Here is a 22,561-nt window from a genome sequence, read left to right as displayed (position 1 = left end):
GTGCCAGGAACTGTTCTAGAAGCTGGATATATATCAGTGAACAATGAGATAATGTCCCTGCTCTCAAGGAGCTTACATTCTTGTGGGAGAAGACAAACAAACATGTCTGGTTGTGATGAAAGTTATGAAGAAAAACAAAGAAAGGTGAGGGGATAGGGAGTATTTGAGATGGGCATGGAGACTATTTTATGGATAATTATCAGAAGAGGAGGGGCGGCCCAGTGGGGTAGTGGTTAAGTTTTTGCGTTCCACTTCAGCGGCCCAGGGTTCGCTGGTTCGGATCCTGGGCACAGACCTACTCACCGCTCATCAAGCCACGCTGAGGCAGAAGAGCTGCAACTCTACAACTATGATACACAACTATGTACTGGGGCTTTGGAGAGAAAAAAAAGAAAAAAGAGGAAGATTGGCAACAGATGTTAGCGCAGGGCCAATCTTCCTCGGAAAAAAAAAAGAAAAGAAAAAAGAACCTTGGATGAGATGATATTGGGACACAGGCCTGAATGAAATGAGGAATGGAACATCCAGGTGGAAAACGGGAGCTCAGAGCATGAATCGATAATAATAAAACAACAAACAATAATAGTTAACAGCAACCATTCATTGAATCCTGACCATGGCTCAGGTACTGGGACACGTGCCATACACACATCACTTCTTTTAACTGTCTTAACAACCCCAATTAGGTAGGTACTATCATCCTCATTTTACAAACGAGGAAAACTGGGCTTAGATGTGTTATGTGACACACACAATCAGCATCAGCACTGAGATCTGAACCCAGATCTGTATGACTTTATAATTTGTGCTCTATACAATACATACTATGCAAGTTTTGGAATTGTCCTTAAATATGTTAACACCTGAAGATATGACTAGCTACAAGATCATCAAAATAAAGAACAGAGTAAAGGGTGTAAAACTAGGAAAAGTCTACTTTTTAGGTGACTGGAAGACAAAGAAAAGGTGATGAAGAGCAGAGAGAAAGAAGAGAGTATGTCACAAAAGTCAGGCGAAAAGAGAATTGTAAGAAACAAGATTTTTAATGAGAACAGTTAGATAATGCCATAGGATTTGGTTATTTGCAACTCACTTATGACTACTGTCAGCGAGTTCAACTGGGGAGTTTGAGGTGAAAGCTAGACTGCAAAGAGTTCAAAGAAACTGGAGAAAGGGACTTCTTGTCTGCCCTTCCATACCTTTTAAATTCTGAACCACAGGAATGTATTACCTATTCAAAAATTTAACAATAAATAGAATTTAAATTAAAAAGACACTTTCAACTGACGTGGTGATTTCACTTCCTCTAGAACCTTTAGCACATAGTAGGTGCTAAAAACCTATTTCCTTGATTGATTGACTGATTAATTGATTGGATAAATGGAAGAAAGTAATGGATGAAATGTAGAGCAGGCAGGAAGCCCAAGAAAAAATAAAGGTTTAAGTTTGAGAGTTAGTGAAGGGAGAAGATCATACAGTTATAGTAAAAACAGAGTTGAAATGGGTAACCAACTGGACTAGGCTGGCAGGCAGTCAAGTACAAATAAGGAAGATGGCTGGCTGGCTGGCTGAGGGGAGGGAAGCCATTCCTATCTGACAAGATTGTCAATCTACATAGCATACAAGGGCCTTGTAATTTGGCTCCAGTGACCTGTCCAGACTAAGCTGTCATCACTTCCTTCCTTCTCTCCTTACTGCCTACACACAGGTACACACTCCCCATAATGTTCCAATGACAGGGAGCTACTTAGGATTCCTGTACCTCATTCTCATCTCAGTACTTAAATTGCCCCATCCCACCCCGATCTGTCTGTCTGCCTAGCAAGTTGTTATTCATCCTTCAAGCCTCACTTGTCCTACAAGGCATCTCCTCTCTAAAGCTTCCCTGACTTCCCCATGCAGACTTAAGCACCCCTCCTCCTTTGCTTGTATATAGTGCTCCTCTCCCCTGTATCTTTTACTTACCTCCTTCAGAGCAATGATCCTACTGATCTGTCATTGCTTGTCACTAGATTCTGAACTTTTCAGGGACAGGGGCTTGGTCTCTTCATCTCAGTATCTCCTGTCTCTGACACTGCACCTGACACATATTAGGTAAAGAGCCAATAGCTGGCTGGCTGACTGGTTGGATGAATACAAACATATTTTAATTAAAGCTTTTAAAATTACCTTTTTCCTAGGTCTCAATTTCTCTCTCCATTCCTTTAATTCTTGGCTGTGTTCCTCATCTAACTCCTTTAGTTTCTGAGTCTCATGCTCAACCAATAGGTGGCATTTTTCATTCTGAAAATAAAGGTTGGATTAAAAAAATTTCAGATCAACTAAGCAATTTTTCACAAATACAATTATCTTCCAAAATAATAAATTACTCATCAAACATCAAGCTATTATTGAGTTTCAAATTCTCCTATAAAAACCAAGGGCCAAGAATTATGAAATGAGTCATAGCATCATTTTTGCAAATTTAGAAGCTAGATCTGTTACTTACCATATGAAAAGAATTTAAATAGGAAGAATTAGTTTGATCCTGCTTTTCCTTCCTAAAAGGTTAAAACTGACATAAAACTGCTCATAAAACTGACATTTTGGAGGCCAGCTTGTATGCATTTTACCCATTGGTACCAGAATGTGGGATTAGGAACTATTCTACTCTAGTAAATTAAGCAAATATGTAGAGTATCCACTATGCATACACTACTCTGAAATTTAACATTTTAGGCTATATACTAGATGGATTGTATATTCCAGGTAAGGCCCAAAAAACCCAAAAGTCCTCTCTAAAGTAACCTTTAAATTTCTTAGGAGAAAAATTCTCATATATTTACCACTTTTTCCAAAAACCTAGAAGAAAATGAACTTTTTCTCCCTAATTGAAATTTTAAACTCAGAATCTGATAACAAAATTGCCTATATCATTTTGAAAACTTTGTTCATCTTCTTTGCAAAACACTAAAAATACTCAATACTGCTTTTGAAAGACTCAACTTCTTAGGTTATAATTTAGCTTCAGGTTTATATTAATTCTGGTTATATACAATCCAAACGAGTGTCTATGATACTAAACTGATCTTCTTTTGGGTCTATGCAGGAAACAAAACCTTTAAATCCTAGCATTTTCAGGAGACAAGTGTAGTTTACTTTGGTTAGCTATTATTTTTCTCAAAACCAGCCATCTGTGCTGCCCATCGACTACCAGCTCTGTTTCCATGCTTCTGTATCTAACCTGTAGTTGATGCAGCTCCCGGACATTGGCTTCACACTGCAACTGAAGATCTCGCATTTGATTTTCATGTTTTTGATGCTGAGCCATCCTCTCATTTTTCTGCCTCTTTTCTTCTTGAGCAGCAAACTAAAAGAAAAACAAAAGATAAATATGGTTAACAAGCAATGTAATTTCTGCATCTTCCAAAGGTATAATTATGGAATTTAACAAAACTTACAGTACAATAAACTAAAGCTGCAAGTGATAATATGCTGTGACTCAAAGCTGGAGTCTACATCATGGCTTTGGTGCAGGGGGAACTTCTGATTAAAACTTTGTTCCTCCTATCTGCTTAGCGACCTCAGTTAATTTGTATGCGGGACTTGTGACTGCAGAAGTTTAGTGAGGCCATATGTTTTGACTTAAAAAGCTGTCCAAGTCGTCTCATTCCCAGGGTTGGTCTTAGAACCAGTCTAGCTGAGGAACTGGTGTGGGGCATGGGAGGGAGGGCTTTGCCCTCTGTGGCCACCACCCTAGGAAGACTGAGTTGGTATATGCCATCTATCTAGCTCCAGCCTATAGAGCCGAGGTGGACATCAACAAGCCCACGCTGGCTCTAAATGTTTACAACACAATTATGTGGCATTTCTAAAGGTCATTCAAATTTCTTAAACTTAAGAGACGAGAGTATCTTGCTTATTTACCTGTTTAATTTTGTCACGGTCCTGATCTGGTGTGGCCGTTGAGTTAATCCTCAAACTTTTCTTAAACATGGCCATTCTAGTCTTGGCTTCACTGCGCTGAATCTTAGGTAGTCTTGCTCTTTCTTGAGTCTGTCTGGTTTTCAATTCTTCAATAAGTCGTTGATTATAACGCTGCATTTGTTCTGTTTCCTAAGAAAGTTTTAAACAGAATCCAGTGATGTAGATATAATTTAATACTCAGTACCCACATGTATGCTCAAACATGTCAATTATTGTTGCTGTTTCCCAAAATTACTCTCTCTTTTGTTGCATACCAACCAGCAAAGTATTAGGCAAAAAATAGTTTTAAGAAAAATAAAGCTATTAGTAATAAGAGTCCTATATTGAAACTCTCTTTTACTAAGTACAGGGAGTCCACATTTTTAAGATACTTGAACCATAAATGGAGCCACAACAGCTACCATTGAGAGACAAGATGAAGATGATAAAAGGCCTTTAAGCATCATAATTAGTCACCTTTCTTGGAATTTGTAGAAAGGAAGTTTTACAACCATGATCAAGATACAGTTAATTACTCCAAACTTTATCACAGAAATTTAGGATAAAAGAAAGGAAGGAAATCTAAAATTTATGCTTTAAGAAATATAAGTTTCAAAAATGAATAGCTCTACAAACTTTAAAATGAACAAAAAAGTGAACAAATTTTCCTTTCATTGACCTTCTCATGGCGCTTAAGTAGCTGATGTCTTTGCATGAAATACTGATCTTTAAGTTGCTGTTTGAGCATCTGGTGTTTTTCTTGTAAGTGTCGTTCTTCAAGCTCCCAAATTGCAGCTTCTCGAGCTAGAAGAGAAAGCAATTTTCAAAATGTCACTTTGCTCTTTTTACTAATGTACTTTGGTCTCCATTTTAATATTTACATAAAAGTGTTCTATATACACTAATACACACACTGACATTCTGAGCTATAAATGAAGCACTACCAATGTAAAGATAATATCTATTACCACTTTGCTTTCTGCTCAAATGTCCCATAAACAAATTTCATTTCAACACCAAAATTTCATTTTATAATCTTAATGAGAAAGAAAAAAATTTAAGCTATTTGTTGGGAGAAGTAAGTGCTTAAAATCCCATTCTATCATGTAGGTATTAAGTATACCAACAATTATAAGGCATTATGAGTATACAAAATTATTCAGGTATATTTCTAGCATCATCTGGACAAAAAGATGTTTTAAGGATTATGTGTTTATGTTTACTTCTACTGTCATAAAGGAATTCTACATCTTGCAGTATGTCTTAACTTTATAAAGATTTTTTTCCTCTTATTTGCCTCAACTTTAATCTTTCCCTCTACTACTCTAACAAAGGAAAGCATTCAAGTCATTTCAAGGTCTACCTCAGCAGTGTTTTTGACATATCATTTTATATATACACATATGCTGCATAATTTCATATACCTCTCATGAGCTGTTGTTTGTTATTCAGGCACTCTCTTTCAATATTGGCTAACTCTGCCTTCTGCTGTTGGATGATCTTTTTCAGAGAGCCATCTAATTCTTGTTGTTGCTTCTGAACAAACTCTTGTTCCTATTAGACATAGTTAACCATCAGTTAACAAGTATCTACTGAATGAAACACCCATTTATCTATATGACTATATTAGTGGTTAATAAGATTTCTCAAGCGAGTTTCTAAAGTTAACTGGATTAAAAAATTACCAAAATTACAGGGTATACATATAAATGTATCAGTCACCCTATTCAAGCCCAGAAAAAAAGTAGAATATGTAATATTCTAAACTTACTATTAATAATAGACACAAAAGAAGTCTATGACCTACTCATAATTAAAATGCCCCATTATACACTGACATCTTTAGGAAAACAATAAATTTACAGCTTCTAAAACTGACTATTCATTCCACTATAGTGTAGATAAAAGAAGAATAAACAAGAAATGTCTTTTAGGAAGAAAGGCAATGAAGAGCAAATAAGTAAAAGAGATGTCAGAATTTTAAACTCTCTATTTTTCTAAGAAATAAAGAGGAAGAAATATCATGGTTACACTAATAGAGAAAGATAGTTTCTATTTCTACAGCCTGTGCCTAAAAAGAACAACAATAGCTTGAGGACTTAATGAGAAACAGTGCATTGCTAGAGAAATGTGAACTAGGAATAGGCAAGTGAGTTGCATTTTATAAATCCATAAACAAAATTTCTTATAATGAGAGAATTCTACCAACATGTTTGGGATTCACTCATTCATTCAATGAATATTTATTGAGTACATAATATCTGCATGAATGCCAAATTTATGCTTTAAAAAAATCCTTCAATTACCTTGTAAGAAAAGGAAACGTTACAGCGACTTATGGTTTTTATGCTAGATCACACATTTACAGAAGGAAGGTAACGGTATCCAAATTGAAGAAATGTAAATTTTGCTCTAAACGTTTGGATCTCCATCCCTCTCTTGGCAGTTAGAGCAGTCTGTGATTAGCACAAGGGATATTCTGATCGATTTGAGTGTGGATTTAGAAACTGAGGGTTAAAGCAGCACTTCACTTCATCTATAATCCCTTCTCCTGTACATTCAAGAGAAGATAAAACTCCAAGATCCACTTTGGAACTATTCTTTAGGCCTTGGACAGAGTCTAACTGGATCTGGATCACTACCAGCCCGGTCTTCAATGCACAGAGAGTGAGTCTCGCAGTGTTCCTCAAGATGCTTGCCTTATTATTACGTCTCTGGAGGTGAGAATCAGGTCTTACCATTCATGACACCCTGTTAAAGTAATCTGGAGTCACAAATGCTGCTGTCTCATCTGCATCATAATTTATATTTTAGCATAAATACAAACACACAGTAGCAGAAAGACTAATAAATTGCCTCTATAAAACACAACTGCCAACTTAACTACAGTCACTTATATAACTTTATCACAGAGGAAAAAAACTCAATGAATACAGAATAAGGCCTTTTGAGTTTTATTTAAAGAGACACAAAATCTCCACGCCTTTTTTGGGGGGGTGAGGAAGATTGGCCCTGAGCTAACATCTGTTGCCAATCCTCCTCCTTTTGTTGAGGGAGATTGGCTTTGAGCTAACATCTGTGCCCATCTTGCTCTATTTTGTATGTGGGTTGCCACCACAGCATGGCTTGATGAGCAGTGTGTCAGTCCACCCCCAGGATTCAAACCTGAAAACCCCGGGACACCGAAGCAGAGCACATGAACTTAACCGCTATGCCACCAGGCTGGCTCCTCCACGCCTGTCTTTCAAACAGTTATAACAAAGAAAGTAAGTTGTTCAAGCTTCTTTTTTCCCTACAGTAAATATCACTTTAATAAATTGTTTCTCTTATTTCATTGTAAAATTTCTATATGCAAATTTGTTTAATAAACAATACAATCTGCAAGATATATCAAGGTTTTCTTTTGTTCAACATTTTTATCATTAGTTTGCATAAAGGACTTTTTAAAAATATCTGTGTGGACAGAAATGATGGGTCCGAATTAAGTAGCATAAATATAAATATTACATTTAGATTAAAAGAAATCAAGTACAAATACACAAGATGGGGTGAATAAATATTTATGTGAAAATTAAAAAGGCAAATATAAGCCAGTGCCACTAAAAAAGTGAAGGCAATTTTGTGTCAAAGCAATTTTTGATTACATTACTATAATATACTTATGTCTAGATTAAGCAAGATAAGAGTTCATTTCAAAGAAAACCTTTATTAAGCACTTAGTAAATGCTGTACACTGTACTAGTTATGGGGACACTAAAATTAATAAAAGACAGGATTGCCTTCAAGGAGCTTTCCACTCGACTGGTCCCAAATTGGTTTTCTCTGTCAGTCCACATAAAGAGTAGTGGGCCCCTTCTCTTAATATCACACTTTCAAAAGTCCAAAAGTAAACCACAGAATACTCAAAGCTGGGAATAAAGGGTCCAGAAACCATGCCACACATGAATGAATGAAAGAACTACAGAAGCACGCCCTGAAGAAGGTAATACATAAGGGGAAAAGAAGAGCTAAGACTGTTAAATAGAAGCAGGCAGAACTAGCCTTGTGCTGCTCCAGAAGGTAAGATAAGATCAGCAGGTAACAGTCAAGGTAGGCAACATATGGAAGTGCTTCCTAACAATCAGAGTTAGCAAAGACACCTGAATAATAGAGCAATGGACCTGAATAATTAAGCAGAGTCTGGATGATTACATAGTTAAGGATATACAAATGATTTTTTATATTAAACCTAAAAATTACCTGAAAAGTCCCATACATACTAATTAATACATTTTATTACCTCAAATGAAATGAAATTTTAATATTACTGAGCTTTCATTAAATTTCCTAAGTTCAAAAGCCAAGTATAATACATTCACAATGGAATTTATAATTAGAAATTACTCTTAGGATCTAAAAGAAAAGTGATCTTGCATTCCAAGAAGATTGCACAAATTACATTCACCCTAAAAAAAAAATTACAAATGGATTTGAGCTCTAGAAGTAACAGATAATTTTAAATGGACACATAAATTATAAAATGAGTGCCCTTTAAATGTACAAGTTTAAATTCTGATAAGGAATTTTATCATATTAGATAACTATAAACATTAAAAATACAATTTTGGGTTCTAGAAAACTGTAAGTAAGGGTTATAATATATTGGGCTATTCGAACAGAATTTGATCATTTTAACTCAAAAGAAAAGCTAAAAATGGTAATGATCAGAAAAGTGATTGTAATTCATAATTTCTCCCCTACATTAAAAAAAATTAATGTTTTGCTTACTCTTTTAGAAAACTATAGAGTCCAACAGCTGCCAATAATAAAAAAATAAAAAGTCTAATTTCAGGAGAGGGGAAAGGAGGGGTTGAAATCAAGCTGTATTCTATCTACTTCAGTTGTGTATATCAAACAACACAAACAAAAATTACAGTGTTAAATAAGCTAGTCACTTCCCTATAGAAACTGTGAGAAAGAATACAGCCTGGAATTCCAGACTTAATTTAAAACTACAGTAAGGAGAATAGCAACTCACTATTCATCATGGACAATTTGAATAGTAAAAACTAGAGTTAAATGGAACTAAAATCACCACATTTAATATGGCTTTTCTGACCATATCCATAATTAAGACATCTACATAAACATATATGCAATCAAAATGTCACTTCACACAAAGATAAAATCTAATCACAGCATTCAATTTCTCACATGTGCAAAGCTCATAAAATACTACTAGGAAGATATTTCTTGAAAAAAGTAAAAATCTCAAATTAAAATTTGTGGTAGAGTAGAGAGGAAAAAGAACACCGTATTAGAAGTGTTCTAGTTCCAGCTCTACCATCATCTCTTTTGTGACTTCAGGCAGATCACTGAGTCTTCTGTGCCTCGATTTCTTCATCTACAAAATAGATACACTCCATCCCTATATTAGGGTGGTAGCAGTGAGCATCAAATGTGAAAACTCTTTGACGAATACTGTACTATAAAGTTCACGTCAGGTTATTACTACTACTTCATTACTGATATTATCATCTATCAATCTTCTAGATTTTAACAAATAAAGCTAACAATGAAAAGGCACATGTGAGCCAAAGAAAAAGCAGGTAAAACAGAAGGCATCCTCCTACAGGCACGTGGGACTTACATCCTGCATTTGGGCGTTGAAGACTGCACAAGATGACAACTGAAAAGACTGAATCATGACCTGAGCAACACCCTGTGGATCAGAATACAACGCACCTCCCAGGTGAGAATATAGCTGAATGACTTTTTGTAAATGGAAAGAATAATTATACAAATGTTGAGTTTCCTGAGGCCTGGAACAAGTCACTTAACAGGGGGGCCTCTTTCTTATCTGTAAAATTAAGGATTTGAACTAGATCAGTGGTTTCCAAACTCCAGTTTGCTGCTGTTATTTTTTAACCAGTCAAACCCTCTTCTAAAAAACTCACCACAAAATGTATAAAATTTATAAAACAAATGAAAAGTGGTATTGCTTTAGTTAAAGCGGAAGCAGGGGCCCAGAGCCCAACAGTCCTCACTTTTTGAAGGATTCTCGAGGTGCTTTTTCCAAACTCAAGAGCTCCTAGAAATACAGTTTGAAAACCACTGGACTAGATGATCAAATACATTCTAGCTCCATGACTATATGGCTATTATTTTTTTTGTGTGAGGAAGATCAGCCCTGAGCTAACATCCGTGCTAATCCTCCTCTTTTTTTTGCTGAGGAAGACCGGCCCTGAGCTAACATCTATTGCCAATCCTCCTTTTTTTTTTTTTCTTCCCCCAAAGCCCCAGTAGATAGTTGTATGTCATAGTTGCACAACCTTCTAGTTGCTGTATGTGGGCCCTGCCTCAGCATGGCCAGAGAAGCGGTGCGTCGGTACGCACCCGGGATCCGAACCCAGGCCACCAGTAGCAGAGCGCACGCACTTAACCGCTAAGCCACAGGGCTGGCCCATATACAGCTATCATTTATAAAGTCTCAAAAAAAGTTTAAAATAGACTCTGTAAAGTTATCCAATTTTAGCACTTTATCAAAAGCAGTAGCTAAAGAGAAATACTTTCGAAATTCATTAGATTACTAAATTCTTCATTAAATTTACAGAAAGAAATTTACTACTGCTTTCAGCTTTAGTTAGAAAATACAGGCTAGCCCTCAAAATTATATGAAAACCAACAAAGTTTTATTAAAGCACAGGATCACCTAATGCATTCAACATTAAATTCTCAATTTCGACACAGAGTCTGATTCCTTTTGGAATTAAAAAAATTTACATCCCTTTACAAAGCAAAACTATATTGTTATTATTTGGTTTGAAATCCAAATTATCTGAAAATAGATGTTTGGCCAGCAAGGACTTCCTCTTCAGCTATTAATAACATTGCCAACAACCACTGGGCTAAGCTGATAAGAGTTTAGGTTAGGCACAGAAAGCATAGCTAAAAATATGAGAGGCAGTATGGTGTGGTGGTTCAGTGTATGAAATGTGGAGCCAAACTTGCCTGGATGAAAATTCTAGCTCTACTATCAACCAGATGCGTGAGCTTGGGAGAGTCACTCAACCTTCCTGTGCTTTTAATTCCCTCACTTGTAGAATAGGGGTAATGAGAGTACAGTAACTACCTCATATGTTGTGAAGTCAAATGAGTTCATACGGGTAGAACATTTAGAACAGTGCTTGACACATAATAAATGCTGTGTTTGCTATTATTACCTTAACTACTAATCCCCACACCAGGCCAAGACAAAATTTTTCACTAGCTCATAGAAAAACAACACAAAATTTATTCAAATAGGCTAGTTTTAATAAAATTTTAAATTTCAAGATATTTTCCTCATTTTTCATGGTGTTAAAATATTCTCTCCTTTCAAATGATGGTGACAAGTACATGGCAGTTTTAAAATATCCTTATTTGGCAAAAACTAAAATTTTTTTAACAGCAATCCATTTGTCATGGTCCCCAATGGTTTTTGTTGTTTCTATGTTTCTTTTCATGGGTCTGCAAAATTCAAAAGTCTGGGAACCACTTTTTAAGTCACAAAAAACCACACTCAAAAGATAATTTAAAGCAACAATTAATATATAATCCATGTCTCCTTCTTTTCATTGACATACATAATTACAAATTGAGCTCACTTCTCTCTTTGCCTCCAGGCTGAGTGAAAGCTTAATTAAAAGAAAGATGATGCCTAGTATAAAAGACCTAGTAGAGTCATGTGAGATAATTCTGGAAAAATCTGTTGAAAATACTAATTTATCTAGTTTGTAAAGAATTCACCTATCTTAATTGGCTCAGCCTTATCATAACCTAGAATCAAGTTTATATAGGTAAAAATAGTCTATATTTTTAACTGCTGGATTCCGAATTTAAAAAACCAACATACTTAATATTTAAAATCTGGTTTTAAGTTGCTTAAATGGTTGAGTTTAACAGTAATAAATGTTTTATCTACCATTTAACATTACCATTTACCATTTTTCTTTTAACTTTGAACTTAATAGAAAGAATGGTCTTTTTAATAGGCATTCTTTTCATACGCACAAAGCTTACACACTCACCCTCTATATTTTTCTGTCCTAAAAGTCTTCTATCAAACATTGACATTACTACTTAAAAATATAAGCTTCCATCATGATTAAAATAAGAATACAGTGGATTATACATTAACATACTTGTTTATTTCATCTGGAGTCAGCTTTCCAAAAATTCCACTTAATTTCATATTAGCAACTAAAATGTCACCATGAGTGTGAATTTAGCACTACATAAAGAACGCCCTGGGAATCTTTGTATGAGAAGTCAACATCGTAACAAGTACAGTTTGAATCTACCCTTTCAATCATGGTTTACTGAGCTGTGAGAATAACGCTGCTTTCTGTTTTTAGTAGCATTAAGCTGCTGCTGTTACCTGAGCATGCTGGCTTTGTGCAAGCTCCTCTTTCCTGCGTTTCATGAGCTCTTTTCTCAGCTCTTTGGGTGCTTTCTCCACTTCATTTATAACCTACAGTGTATAAGCATGCAGGAGGTGGGGAAATAATACTTTCTCCACAGCAAGCACTTATGTGAGCAGACAAGCTACAAGTCAAATATTAAAGCTGTTAAAAAGTTCTTTCAACATGCATTAGCACAGGTGTTAGTTTGAAGAAAAAGAATGAAAGGATAGAACATGCTTAATCGTAGTGCAGAAAGCGACATTATACCATATAAAGGTTAATTAGTTGCTGAATTATCCCTATATACCATTCTTTCTTAAGATCCAAAGACAATCAGTAAAGGATTACTTGCAGCACTGATGTTTAATTAAAGATGATAAACTCAAATGACCTTCTTGAAAGATCATAAATTATAGACATATCTATTGACATTGTTTGAAATATTGAATACAAGGAAAGCTAACGCCATTTATAAAAGAGCAAAATTTCATAATTGGCTTGATAAAACCAAAGAAATAATTCTAAATCAAATCTACTTAATGAGACCAAAAGAAAAACAAAAGGGAAAGTAAGCCTTAGAATACACAAAGGAGAAATAAATGGACACTATGTTCTCTTTTTTCATAAAACATACCATTTTATACATGGTGTGATAAAAATGAACATATCTGATGATTTTGTATTGGATTCAAATAACATTCTCCTTTGCTGACAATTTAAGCCAAACTTAATTGTCAATTTTAAAATCAGTAATATAAGCACTCATAAAATAACAGTTTAGGATGCTATGATTTATTATACCAGATAAAGTATATTATAAAATGAAGTATTTTATAGCTCCTTCTTTTAATCATTTCAAAATCCTAGATTTGTATTCCACCTAACAATAGATCTGTAATCCAACTATGAAAAACGATCATGTGTTTACAAGTTGAAGCACCAAAAGCAACCAGATTCCAAATCACCACATGCTATTGATGGTCCGTGAAAGAGACTGATTTTGATTTAACACAGTGTATTTAAAATTTCCCATCAGTAATCCCTCATGAAACCAAATCACCATTAAAAGGAAGAGACTCCCCAAATGCAAGAAGTTTAGCGATAAGGAAAAAAATACATAATTATTTAAAATATGCATATCATGATCTCAAACATGTTCACTGGCTAAAACTCTCCTACCCCAAAACGGTTACAATATCTAGAGACTTTCAAATATTTGGGATTAAATCACATATTTACCTGTAAATTTTTTTTAATTCAATCTCATATTAAAAAATAACCTCTCAATAAAAACTACCTATGGTTTCAAGAAAATTAACATGTAGCCTCAGTAGTTATACATCATGGTATATAGAGCAATTCTATACAAAATATAATAAATAGTAACAAATCAATAATTTTTAGAAACGGTAGCCACATCAAATAAAATTATATACCATTTCATTCATCTTTACCTAAAAAAAGCATAAAACACATTGTATTTACTAATGTTTGATTCTATCCTTTTTAAAGTAGATCCTCAAGTTCAGCAACATGATGTTCAATTTTCTGCATAATTTAAATGTTAAAGTCAATAAATGTGTGTATTTGAGATGTGCAACAAAAGTGAAAATGCATTCGCTAGTTTGGTTGAGATGTTTTTGTTCCAGTCTTAATAGAACTAATCATAATTATTGTCCCTGGGGTCTTTTATATCATGAAAAGGCTAATTCTCCCATACTGAAGGTACAGAATAAGTCATAAAATTATCTCTGAAAACTGCTAATATGTAAAGCTCTCTTACTTTTAATGTGGGGAGAAAAGACACACTAATACAATATGTAAATCCTCTCTGAATAAATCCTCTCTGAATCAACGACAATCTTCCATAGTAAATAATACCACAAATAGATTCTATAACAATATGGAACAGTTTTAGGAAAAAGGAAAAAATTCATTCTAATCAAATGACCTTACACATATTTTCCACCTGTGATTCTTCAAAGTAACTCACAATTTGATAAACTTATAGATATTGTTTCAAATTTCAGGTTACTCAGCTTTTGTTTTGGCACAATGTCCCAGAAAGGCAATCAAGCTAATCAAAAAAAATTTTTTAAGTATGAATTAAATATTACAAATAAATAATAAGATGAATTATTGTTGCCACCTGCAAACACAACTATAAGTTTTCTTCAAAAGAATATTTCTGTATAAGGCCTTAAATGTTGCATTAATAAAAGAGGAATGATAGATTGGAAGGAAAATGGATTAGACTCAATTTGAAGATTTGGTTCAGGTTTAGCTGGACATTTAATGGTAGTTTGTGAACTTGAACAGGTCATTAAAACTTCTTCTACTCCAGTTTTCTTGGCAGTAAAATTGAATAATACCTGAACTTACTACTACTCTACATGAGTGTTGCAAAGACCATAAAAAAAGTATGAATGAGTGCTATTTATCAAGTATTATTCTTAATTCCTTAGACAGTCTTAAGTGTACATTTAAAAAATAGCTTCAGTAATTAAAAACAACAGTTACACTTACCTCCTTCTTTCGGTTCTTTAACATATTCTGAAATTTGGACAACTCTTTCTCTTGTTCTCCTTTAATGCGTTTGGCTTCATCTCTCAAGCGATTTGTGTGTTCTTGTTCTAGACGTTCAATAGTCTGTTTCTGCTGTTTTTCTAGATTCTCAATTTCTTGGTCATATTGTCGTTTTTTGCTCTGTAAAACAATGTAGCTCAAGATCATTTAACTTTTGTATCACTCATATTAACTCATTATAATGAAGAGGTTTCCTAAGAGCACATAAGTAGCATTTAAATTTAGTGAGGTGATATATAACTCCTGCAATACTAAACAAGTTAAATACACTAAAGTACACTATGAAATTTTTCAAGAAGACGAGCATTTCATTTTTTTCTAATATGGAAAGTGCCTTTTTTATTATACAAGTAGTAGAATGTTCAAAATTTTTAGACAATCCAGAAGAATATCCAGTTGCTATGAAGTACTAAAGTAGGAAAAATTTCAATATTTATCCCATAAAATTTCTGATAAATCAAAGGTCTTATCTGAAGTCTATTTTAATAATGTACCACTACTTGTCATTTTTAGATTTACTCTTCCCCATTAAGATTCTTAAAACATCCTATTTCATTGAAACAAATATTTTGGAATTATAAATCTACTCTTTCAACAAAAGATTCCTGCTAACATAATACTTGAGTACAATATAATACTCAATTGCAATTTTGGATATAGATAAATACTTGTAAAGACTGTTTTCTTTAAAAAAAAATTAAAAAGCAAAATATTTTGAAAAATATTTAAGGGGAAAAACAAACACAGTTTTTTTAAGGTTCTGAAAAATAGAATATAAGTACTATAAAAACACTCAATGAGAACAAAAGTTCACTATCTTCTTAGGAATTCTCAGTTATGATCCAACAAATGTAACCCACAGTGCCACACTTCACACAAAACAATCCTTACCACTTTCAGTTACAAGAACAGCAAAAGAACTACATTCAAAACACAAATACTATAACATTTCAAATGATCTTTTTCTAACCTACATTAAGCTAGATTTTCAACATAAGTTACTAAAATTTTATATCACATTACTAATTCCTTTTCCAACCTTGGACACAAGGTAAAAATTGAAAGACTCTGACAATTACCCTTGACTAGTCAGCACTAATTCTTTAGCAGCTGTGAACAGGTATGTAGAAGCTTAACTGTAGGAGCCAGAGAGTAAGTGTGTTTTGAAAAAGCCCCCAAGAAGTTCTAACACTCAGTCAGGTTTGAAGACAACTGCTTTAGACTGGCTTAAAATCTTAGATTCTAAATCTGAGAGGTCAAATTGTAACACTGAAAAATTATCCAGCAATGGGCACAACTAACAACTTTGTAAACCATCTACTAACTTCACGATTCCAGGTTTTCACAACAGATTTTAGTCAAAGAAAAATGAAGACACCCATTACACTGTAAGTCACTGATAAGAAGGCTAAGATGGAAGATCCTTTCAGGCAAAAGGCCAAAAAAAAAAGAGATAAAGGCCAGAAACATCACAAAGCCAGAGAAATCTAGTAATCAGAGAACAAGTTCTAAAACCTACTAGTGGGTGTTTTTTTAAAGCACTAAATTTCATTATTAACAAAATGGTACAAAAATCTAAGACTTTACCATCATTTCTTGCTCAAAGCGCCGGAAAATTTGTTCTCGCTGTTGTTGCAGTTTGCTATTGAGCTGTTGCTGGGCTCTCTGCTCTTCTTTTTGAAGCAATCTTAATTCCCGAAGTTCCTGACGTCTGATAAAATTTAATGGCAATGATAGGAGAGCAAAAATTACACCTTTGAAGTAATGCTTTAAAAAACAAACTTAAAAAATAACAAACTTTTTCAAATGGAAAAGTAATAAAAGAATAATCCAAAATTAGCCAAGACTTTACTCGTTTTTCTCTATTCTTCAGACTTTGCAGAGACTGAAAAGAAGTCACAAAACCAGTTTTAATTACATTGTTTCTCTACTCACCTAAGAAATCTCAATTCTTCAGTTTTGGAATCACTATCTGTAACTATCTTTGACGTTGTTACACTCACTTCTACACCATCAACAACAAATTTGCGTGTTTTCTTCAATGTTTTCTTTTGTCTTCTTGTTTCCTGAGTGAGATTTTTATTTTAGTTAGGCTTTGTGTGGGGAATACTAGAGACAGAAAACATTTTCTTCTTTAAAAAAAAAAACAAAAAACTGAACAGCCATGAAGACTACACATAGAAAGTATGAATACAAAGCAATAAGACTCCTCTGTGGAACCAGTTATATCATCTCAAACCTCATCTGACTTTCACATGACTTTATAGATGAAATCAAATTTTTTAAGTGAAATTATATACTTTGATGACGTGCATGTATAAGTTTTATGATAGTACATCATAACCAGGCACAAGTGGTAATGAGCAATTCACACAAATGACAAATTAGCATAACTTTTACATGTTAACCATTTTTTTCTTCCTCTTTTCACCTTGTAGATTCTCAGATACCTCTGATTTCAGTTTTAGAACCACTAACAAAACACTTCAAAATTAATTCCTGGGACTCATCCTCTAAACAATAGATCTGAAGGTGGTTAAGAATTGGTATTTTGAAAGGCTCCCCAGGTAATTTTTAAACACTACCAGAACTGGGAGTCAAAATCCATTTCATCAACAATGTCAATGGCCCTCCTCCATCTCAGGCCCAGAGACGGATGTGTGATCTTAGAGTTACTAGTAATATAGCACCTCCACTGCACCCCTAAAGCACTAGATCTGCCTACTTGCTATTGCCTACAACTCTTTATCAAGACCAAACTCTTCATTCCTCAACCGGTCTCCAAATGCTTTTTAAATGCAAATAGAAATAACAGAACTATAACACTCCTACAAATACATTTTGGTAAACATATAAGATAAAAGCAGATAATTACTTGGTTTTGATATGGAGAAAGTAGAATGTGAAAATAATAAACTCAAAATGAATTAGAATTTTAAAGTTTGTCTTAGGCACTTTCCATTCACCTCTCTGCAACTCCTTATTGTTTTGTTCTCCAGGATTCCAGTATCCTCATGCTCTCTCCCTAAGCCCTGGACTATGACATCCTATCCTGGCTTCCTCTAAAATCTGAAGTGGGCATGCTCCAAAAATAGACCTACCTGCCAATAACCTCCAAATTTTCCATTTCTTCAGTTCCTACTAAAGTATCCACAATTAATATCACCTTAATTCTCATAGAAGTATTTGCATTTTTTAAAAAAGCTAACTGTTAAGTCAGTGAATGAACTTCAGATTAATGGAATTACAGTCAGTGAAACAAAATAAACTGAAAACTGAAAGCACTCTAGGCAATACATGTAATAATTTGGAGCAGATAGGCAGGCTGATCAGTCATGCCCTAGAGTCTTGTCCCTAAGGTCAGTTTTCCTAAGTTGTTTCTGCTTTTCACAGTCTTCTCTTCTGCTGTCAAACCCGAGTCTCTTAGTAGTCAGTCCATGGCTCACCTGTATCAGAATTCCATGGGATCTTTTGTTATAAATACTGATTCTTGAGCCCCACCCTATACTTCTACATAGCCCACCCTGGTTAACTGCTAAGCACACTAAGATTTGAGAATATGCTCTAAAATCTCCCAGTGTTCTGGGTTTTAGTTTTTTGTTTTGTTTTCCTATGATGGTTCTTTTTTTTTTTTTCTTTTTTTAAAGATTTTATTTATTTATTTTTCCCCCAAAGCCCCAGTAGATAGTTGTCTGTCATAGCTGCACATCCCTCTAGTCGCTGTATGTGGGACGCGGCCTCAGCATGGCCATAGAAACGGTGTATCGGTGCGCGCCCGGGATCCGAACCCGGGCCGCCAGCAGCGGAGCGCACACACTTAACTGCTAAGCCACAGGGCCGGCCCTACGATGGTTCTTACGGCAGTATTATTGATGGCTACAATTGAGGAGGCAAGAATGGTCATCTGTATGGGCCAGTGGTAAATCAAAGGCTGTTTACCTGCTAAACGTGCTTAAAAAGAGATCATTCTTTTGATTTCTCAATTCTTTCATATATTATTTATGCTTGTTAAAACAGTATCTAGATATGTGCAATAAGAGAACCTAAATCTCACTATGCAACTATATTATACTGTTTATATCAAGTCGGCAAAACCAGGTAGGTACTATCAAAAAATTCAAAGGTTACATCCAGAATCTCTCTCTCCTTGGTTCTTTTTAATTGATTGCCTTCACAGGCCTTAAGAATTTTATAAGGTTAATACTACATGGATTTAGTGCTATTTTAAGGCATTGGTTTCACATAAACTCTAAATTGCCAAAATGACAAAGAAAAACCCAAACAAGGGCCCATGGACACTTACTTGTAAAGATATTGATCCACTGTCTTTAGTTTTGCTTAGGAAGCTAGAGATGGATAAATTCAAGTCAATGCTGCTATTATCAGCAGTGGAACCAGTGCCTGAATCGGTATCATTTTCCTTTTGATTCTCAGAGTCTGGTAGCAACATGGTTTCAGTTTTTGATAAAGCACCTATTTCCCCTTTATTTTCTCCATCTTCAGAGTTGATATTAATACTGGGTATTGGAACAGACTGAGGTTCACCAGGCTGTGAAGTGGCAGTAACTTGAGGTTCTATTTTAATCGGCACTTCACATGGAATTTCTTTTTGCTCTGTATCTATCTGAGCGGTGGCTTTATGAGCATCCTGAGTTCCACTTTCTAAATCCTTTTGGTCAGTATGAATCACTGCATTTCTGATCTCTATTTCTTCAGTGCTACTAGACTCAGTAATTTCCTCAACTTCACTTGTCCTGGGTTCCTCATTGGTCTCCACTACATTCTCTGAACTGTTGATTAATTGTTCTTCACCTTTACTGTCTACAGATTTTTGATCTACCTCATTAGTTTCAACCGTTTCCTTAACAGGAACTTCCTCAGTGCCACCAGCCTCAGGACCCTCCGCGGGCTTACTTACTAATTTCTGGCCTACTTCAACCACTTCTTTCCCATCACTACTCTGAGCCTCCTCAGCATCGTTTTCAACTGCCTTCTGAGCAACATCCACTGCCTCATTGGTTCCTATCACATTGCTTGTATCACTGATGACATCTTTTCGAGTTTTATCATCTTTTCTCGATTTCTCTTGGGTGTCTTCCTTTGTAAACTCAACTTCATTTTCAATTGCCTGCATATCTGTCTCTTTTTCTCCAGTCTCCTGAGAAACTAAATCCACTGTTTGAATAGTAGTATCTTTAATTTCTTCAGACGTTATAACCTTATTTTCAAATATCTGTTGATTTTCCTGATCCCTTTCTTCCTCAGGTTTCAGATTCTGTTCAATATTTGTTTCTAAAGTTATCATCATATTATTCTCTTTTCCTTCATTGACTGAATTAATGTCCACTGTTACTTGGTCTTCTGTGTCAGGCAGATTTTCAAGCTTAGGTCTCTTCTCTTCTCTCCCATTTTCCTTGATTATTGTTGTTCTATTACGGAGTTCATCCATGGCTTCTAAATGAGTATCATTAATATGTTCATTAATACCCTCTGTAGCTTTTTCAAGTTCAGCAGTGGTGGGTTTTTCATTAAGAACTTTGCTGTTAAATTTATCTTCAGAAGTATTACATTCTGTTTTTTCTGAGACAGATTCCAAAATACAAGCATTTTGTGAAAGTTTATCTTCTTCAGAGCTGGCAATACTAAGATCAGAGGAGGCACGCTTACTTGCAGGTATTGGCTAAAAAAGATTTTACACATTCTTAGTGTTAAAACATAACTTCAAGATGGTGACCAAAACAATGTTTTATATATATTATTATTATTTAATTCATATTTATATAATGATTTAATACCTTTATTCAGTAAAATTTGATTAAGTTATACAAATAATTTAAGGAATTGACAAATATTCACATAATAAATATGACAAAAGTGGGTAGCAAGGAGCAAACTTGCTATTAAACTTCACCTCTAAAATTAAAGGTTTTGTACTGCTATCCAACAATTAGTCCTTAGATACAGATGCAATCAGACCTCAAAACCCAACTCTAAAAATTATCTAAATGAAATCTCCTTTCTAAATACTGACCAGAGAATTTTCTGTTTCCTCATCATCATCTTCCTCTTTGCCATCTTCAACTTCTTCTGTTACTTCAGCCTTTGCCTCTGCAATCAACTCTCGGATTGGTTTGTTGGAATCAACAGTAACAAAAGGATGCTGTTTGATCATTAAAAAGAGCATACTCAAGCTGAAATGCATGCTTGTAAAGTAAGTTTCAAATATAAGAAAACACATTATTATGTGGTAAAAATACAAATACACAGGTAGGAAAATACAAACAACTTCAGATAATGTTATATCTGGGAAAGGAAGGAGGGAAAAGGAATTGAGGGAAAAGGAATTGCAGGGGCTGCCTGTACCTGTATCTGTACCTTTCTGTTTAAGACTCTAAAAAATATGTTAAAAATGATAACACATTATATCTGGGTAGTAGGTACATGTACTTTTCCATATGTTTGAAAATTTCATAATCTAAGATTTAAATTAAAACAAAGCAAGTTCCAAGTTAATACATTACTAGTTCTTAAAAAGCAACAATATTTATAAATCCTGTAAAAAGCCTCAATAAAAGAATTACAAAAAGCTTCAAAGTTCTAAAAAAAGTACTTGTAAACACTGTTAAAAAGTGTTTGTAAACACCTGCTTTTTTAACATGGTTCTAACATTCTTAAGAGTGAAAAGATGTTTTTTTCATCTCTGTATACTCAGCACTTAACAGCATCTATCACAGACTAAGGCCTTCAAATGGGTAGTAAAATAATAAGAGAAAATGTGTTCTAGGGATATACTTGTTGCACAGAGCAAGGCAATTTTCTCCCCAGATAAATAGATCAACCTAAAACACTATAATGCAGGAATTACACAGTTAACTCAACCTAATAGTAACTGCCTCAAGATAATGTCATTCTATTTTTCCACCTATAATATTAATTATTTGACAAATTTTAATTTCAAATATTACAAACAGGTCCTGCTATAAAACAAAATTATCCAATCACTTTAACACCATTTTTAAAAAGTCAGCAATATTTACTGAACATTTATCCTCATTGTAAGAGACATAAAAAAATTAATTAGCTCATGGCCTCTGCCTCACAAGGTGCTTGCTTTCTATTAACTGGAGAGACAAAATGGAAGTAACTAACAAAGTAGAAATAACTAACAAAATGAAAAGAACACAATTAAACTGAATCAAAAAAGCACAGGAGAAATTATTTATAAGCTAAATGCCTTTTGGTAACGGCAGCAACACGTTTGTAAAGCAAATGTTAACTGCTACAATGTATTTTGAGTTTCCACAGGGAAACTCCAGTGGAAAGGAAGCACACTGAATCAATCTGAAATTGTATTCGTAAAGAGATGTTAAACAATTATATGGTTTGCTGTCGTCATTCTACTCTTATCTTACCTGTAGTAGCTGAGACGTATTCCACCTGGAATCCACATTCTTTTCTAAGCATTTCTTTAGAAAGTCCTTAAAATTTGAAGACCTTCAAAATAAAATTTTAACAATGATTTTCCATTTTACTTTCTTGTTATTAAAATCAAACAAACTCTGATAAATCATGCTTAAGTTTCATTATGTATGTAATAGTATTAATTC

At 34.4% G+C, this 22,561-nt stretch overlaps 1 protein-coding gene across 2 annotated transcripts in view; it reads right to left on the bottom strand.

Annotated features, from left to right (window-relative positions):
- SLK (STE20 like kinase) overlaps positions 1-22,561 on the bottom strand; it is a 56,398-nt gene that overhangs the window by 5,011 nt on the left and 28,826 nt on the right. Inside the window, exons 7-18 of one of the 2 annotated variants that reach the window (XM_004428043.3) lie at positions 22,367-22,448; positions 20,986-21,114; positions 19,258-20,634; positions 16,890-17,020; positions 16,542-16,665; positions 14,895-15,074; positions 12,344-12,436; positions 5,370-5,499; positions 4,625-4,749; positions 3,907-4,095; positions 3,224-3,349; positions 2,170-2,283 (exon numbers count right to left, since the gene is read on the bottom strand). In XM_004428043.3, the coding sequence (XP_004428100.1) occupies positions 2,170-2,283; positions 3,224-3,349; positions 3,907-4,095; positions 4,625-4,749; positions 5,370-5,499; positions 12,344-12,436; positions 14,895-15,074; positions 16,542-16,665; positions 16,890-17,020; positions 19,258-20,634; positions 20,986-21,114; positions 22,367-22,448 (2,800 nt within the window). The remainder of the gene's footprint in view (positions 1-2,169; positions 2,284-3,223; positions 3,350-3,906; positions 4,096-4,624; positions 4,750-5,369; positions 5,500-12,343; positions 12,437-14,894; positions 15,075-16,541; positions 16,666-16,889; positions 17,021-19,257; positions 20,635-20,985; positions 21,115-22,366; positions 22,449-22,561) is intronic. The other variant, XM_004428044.3, reaches the window with a different exon arrangement.

This window comes from Ceratotherium simum, chromosome 6 (assembly GCF_057802395.1).
Source record: "Ceratotherium simum simum isolate JZ-2026a chromosome 6, ASM5780239v1, whole genome shotgun sequence".
In the NCBI taxonomy this organism is placed as follows: domain Eukaryota; kingdom Metazoa; phylum Chordata; class Mammalia; order Perissodactyla; family Rhinocerotidae; genus Ceratotherium; species Ceratotherium simum.
This window is presented reverse-complemented; position numbering and strand designations above follow the sequence as displayed.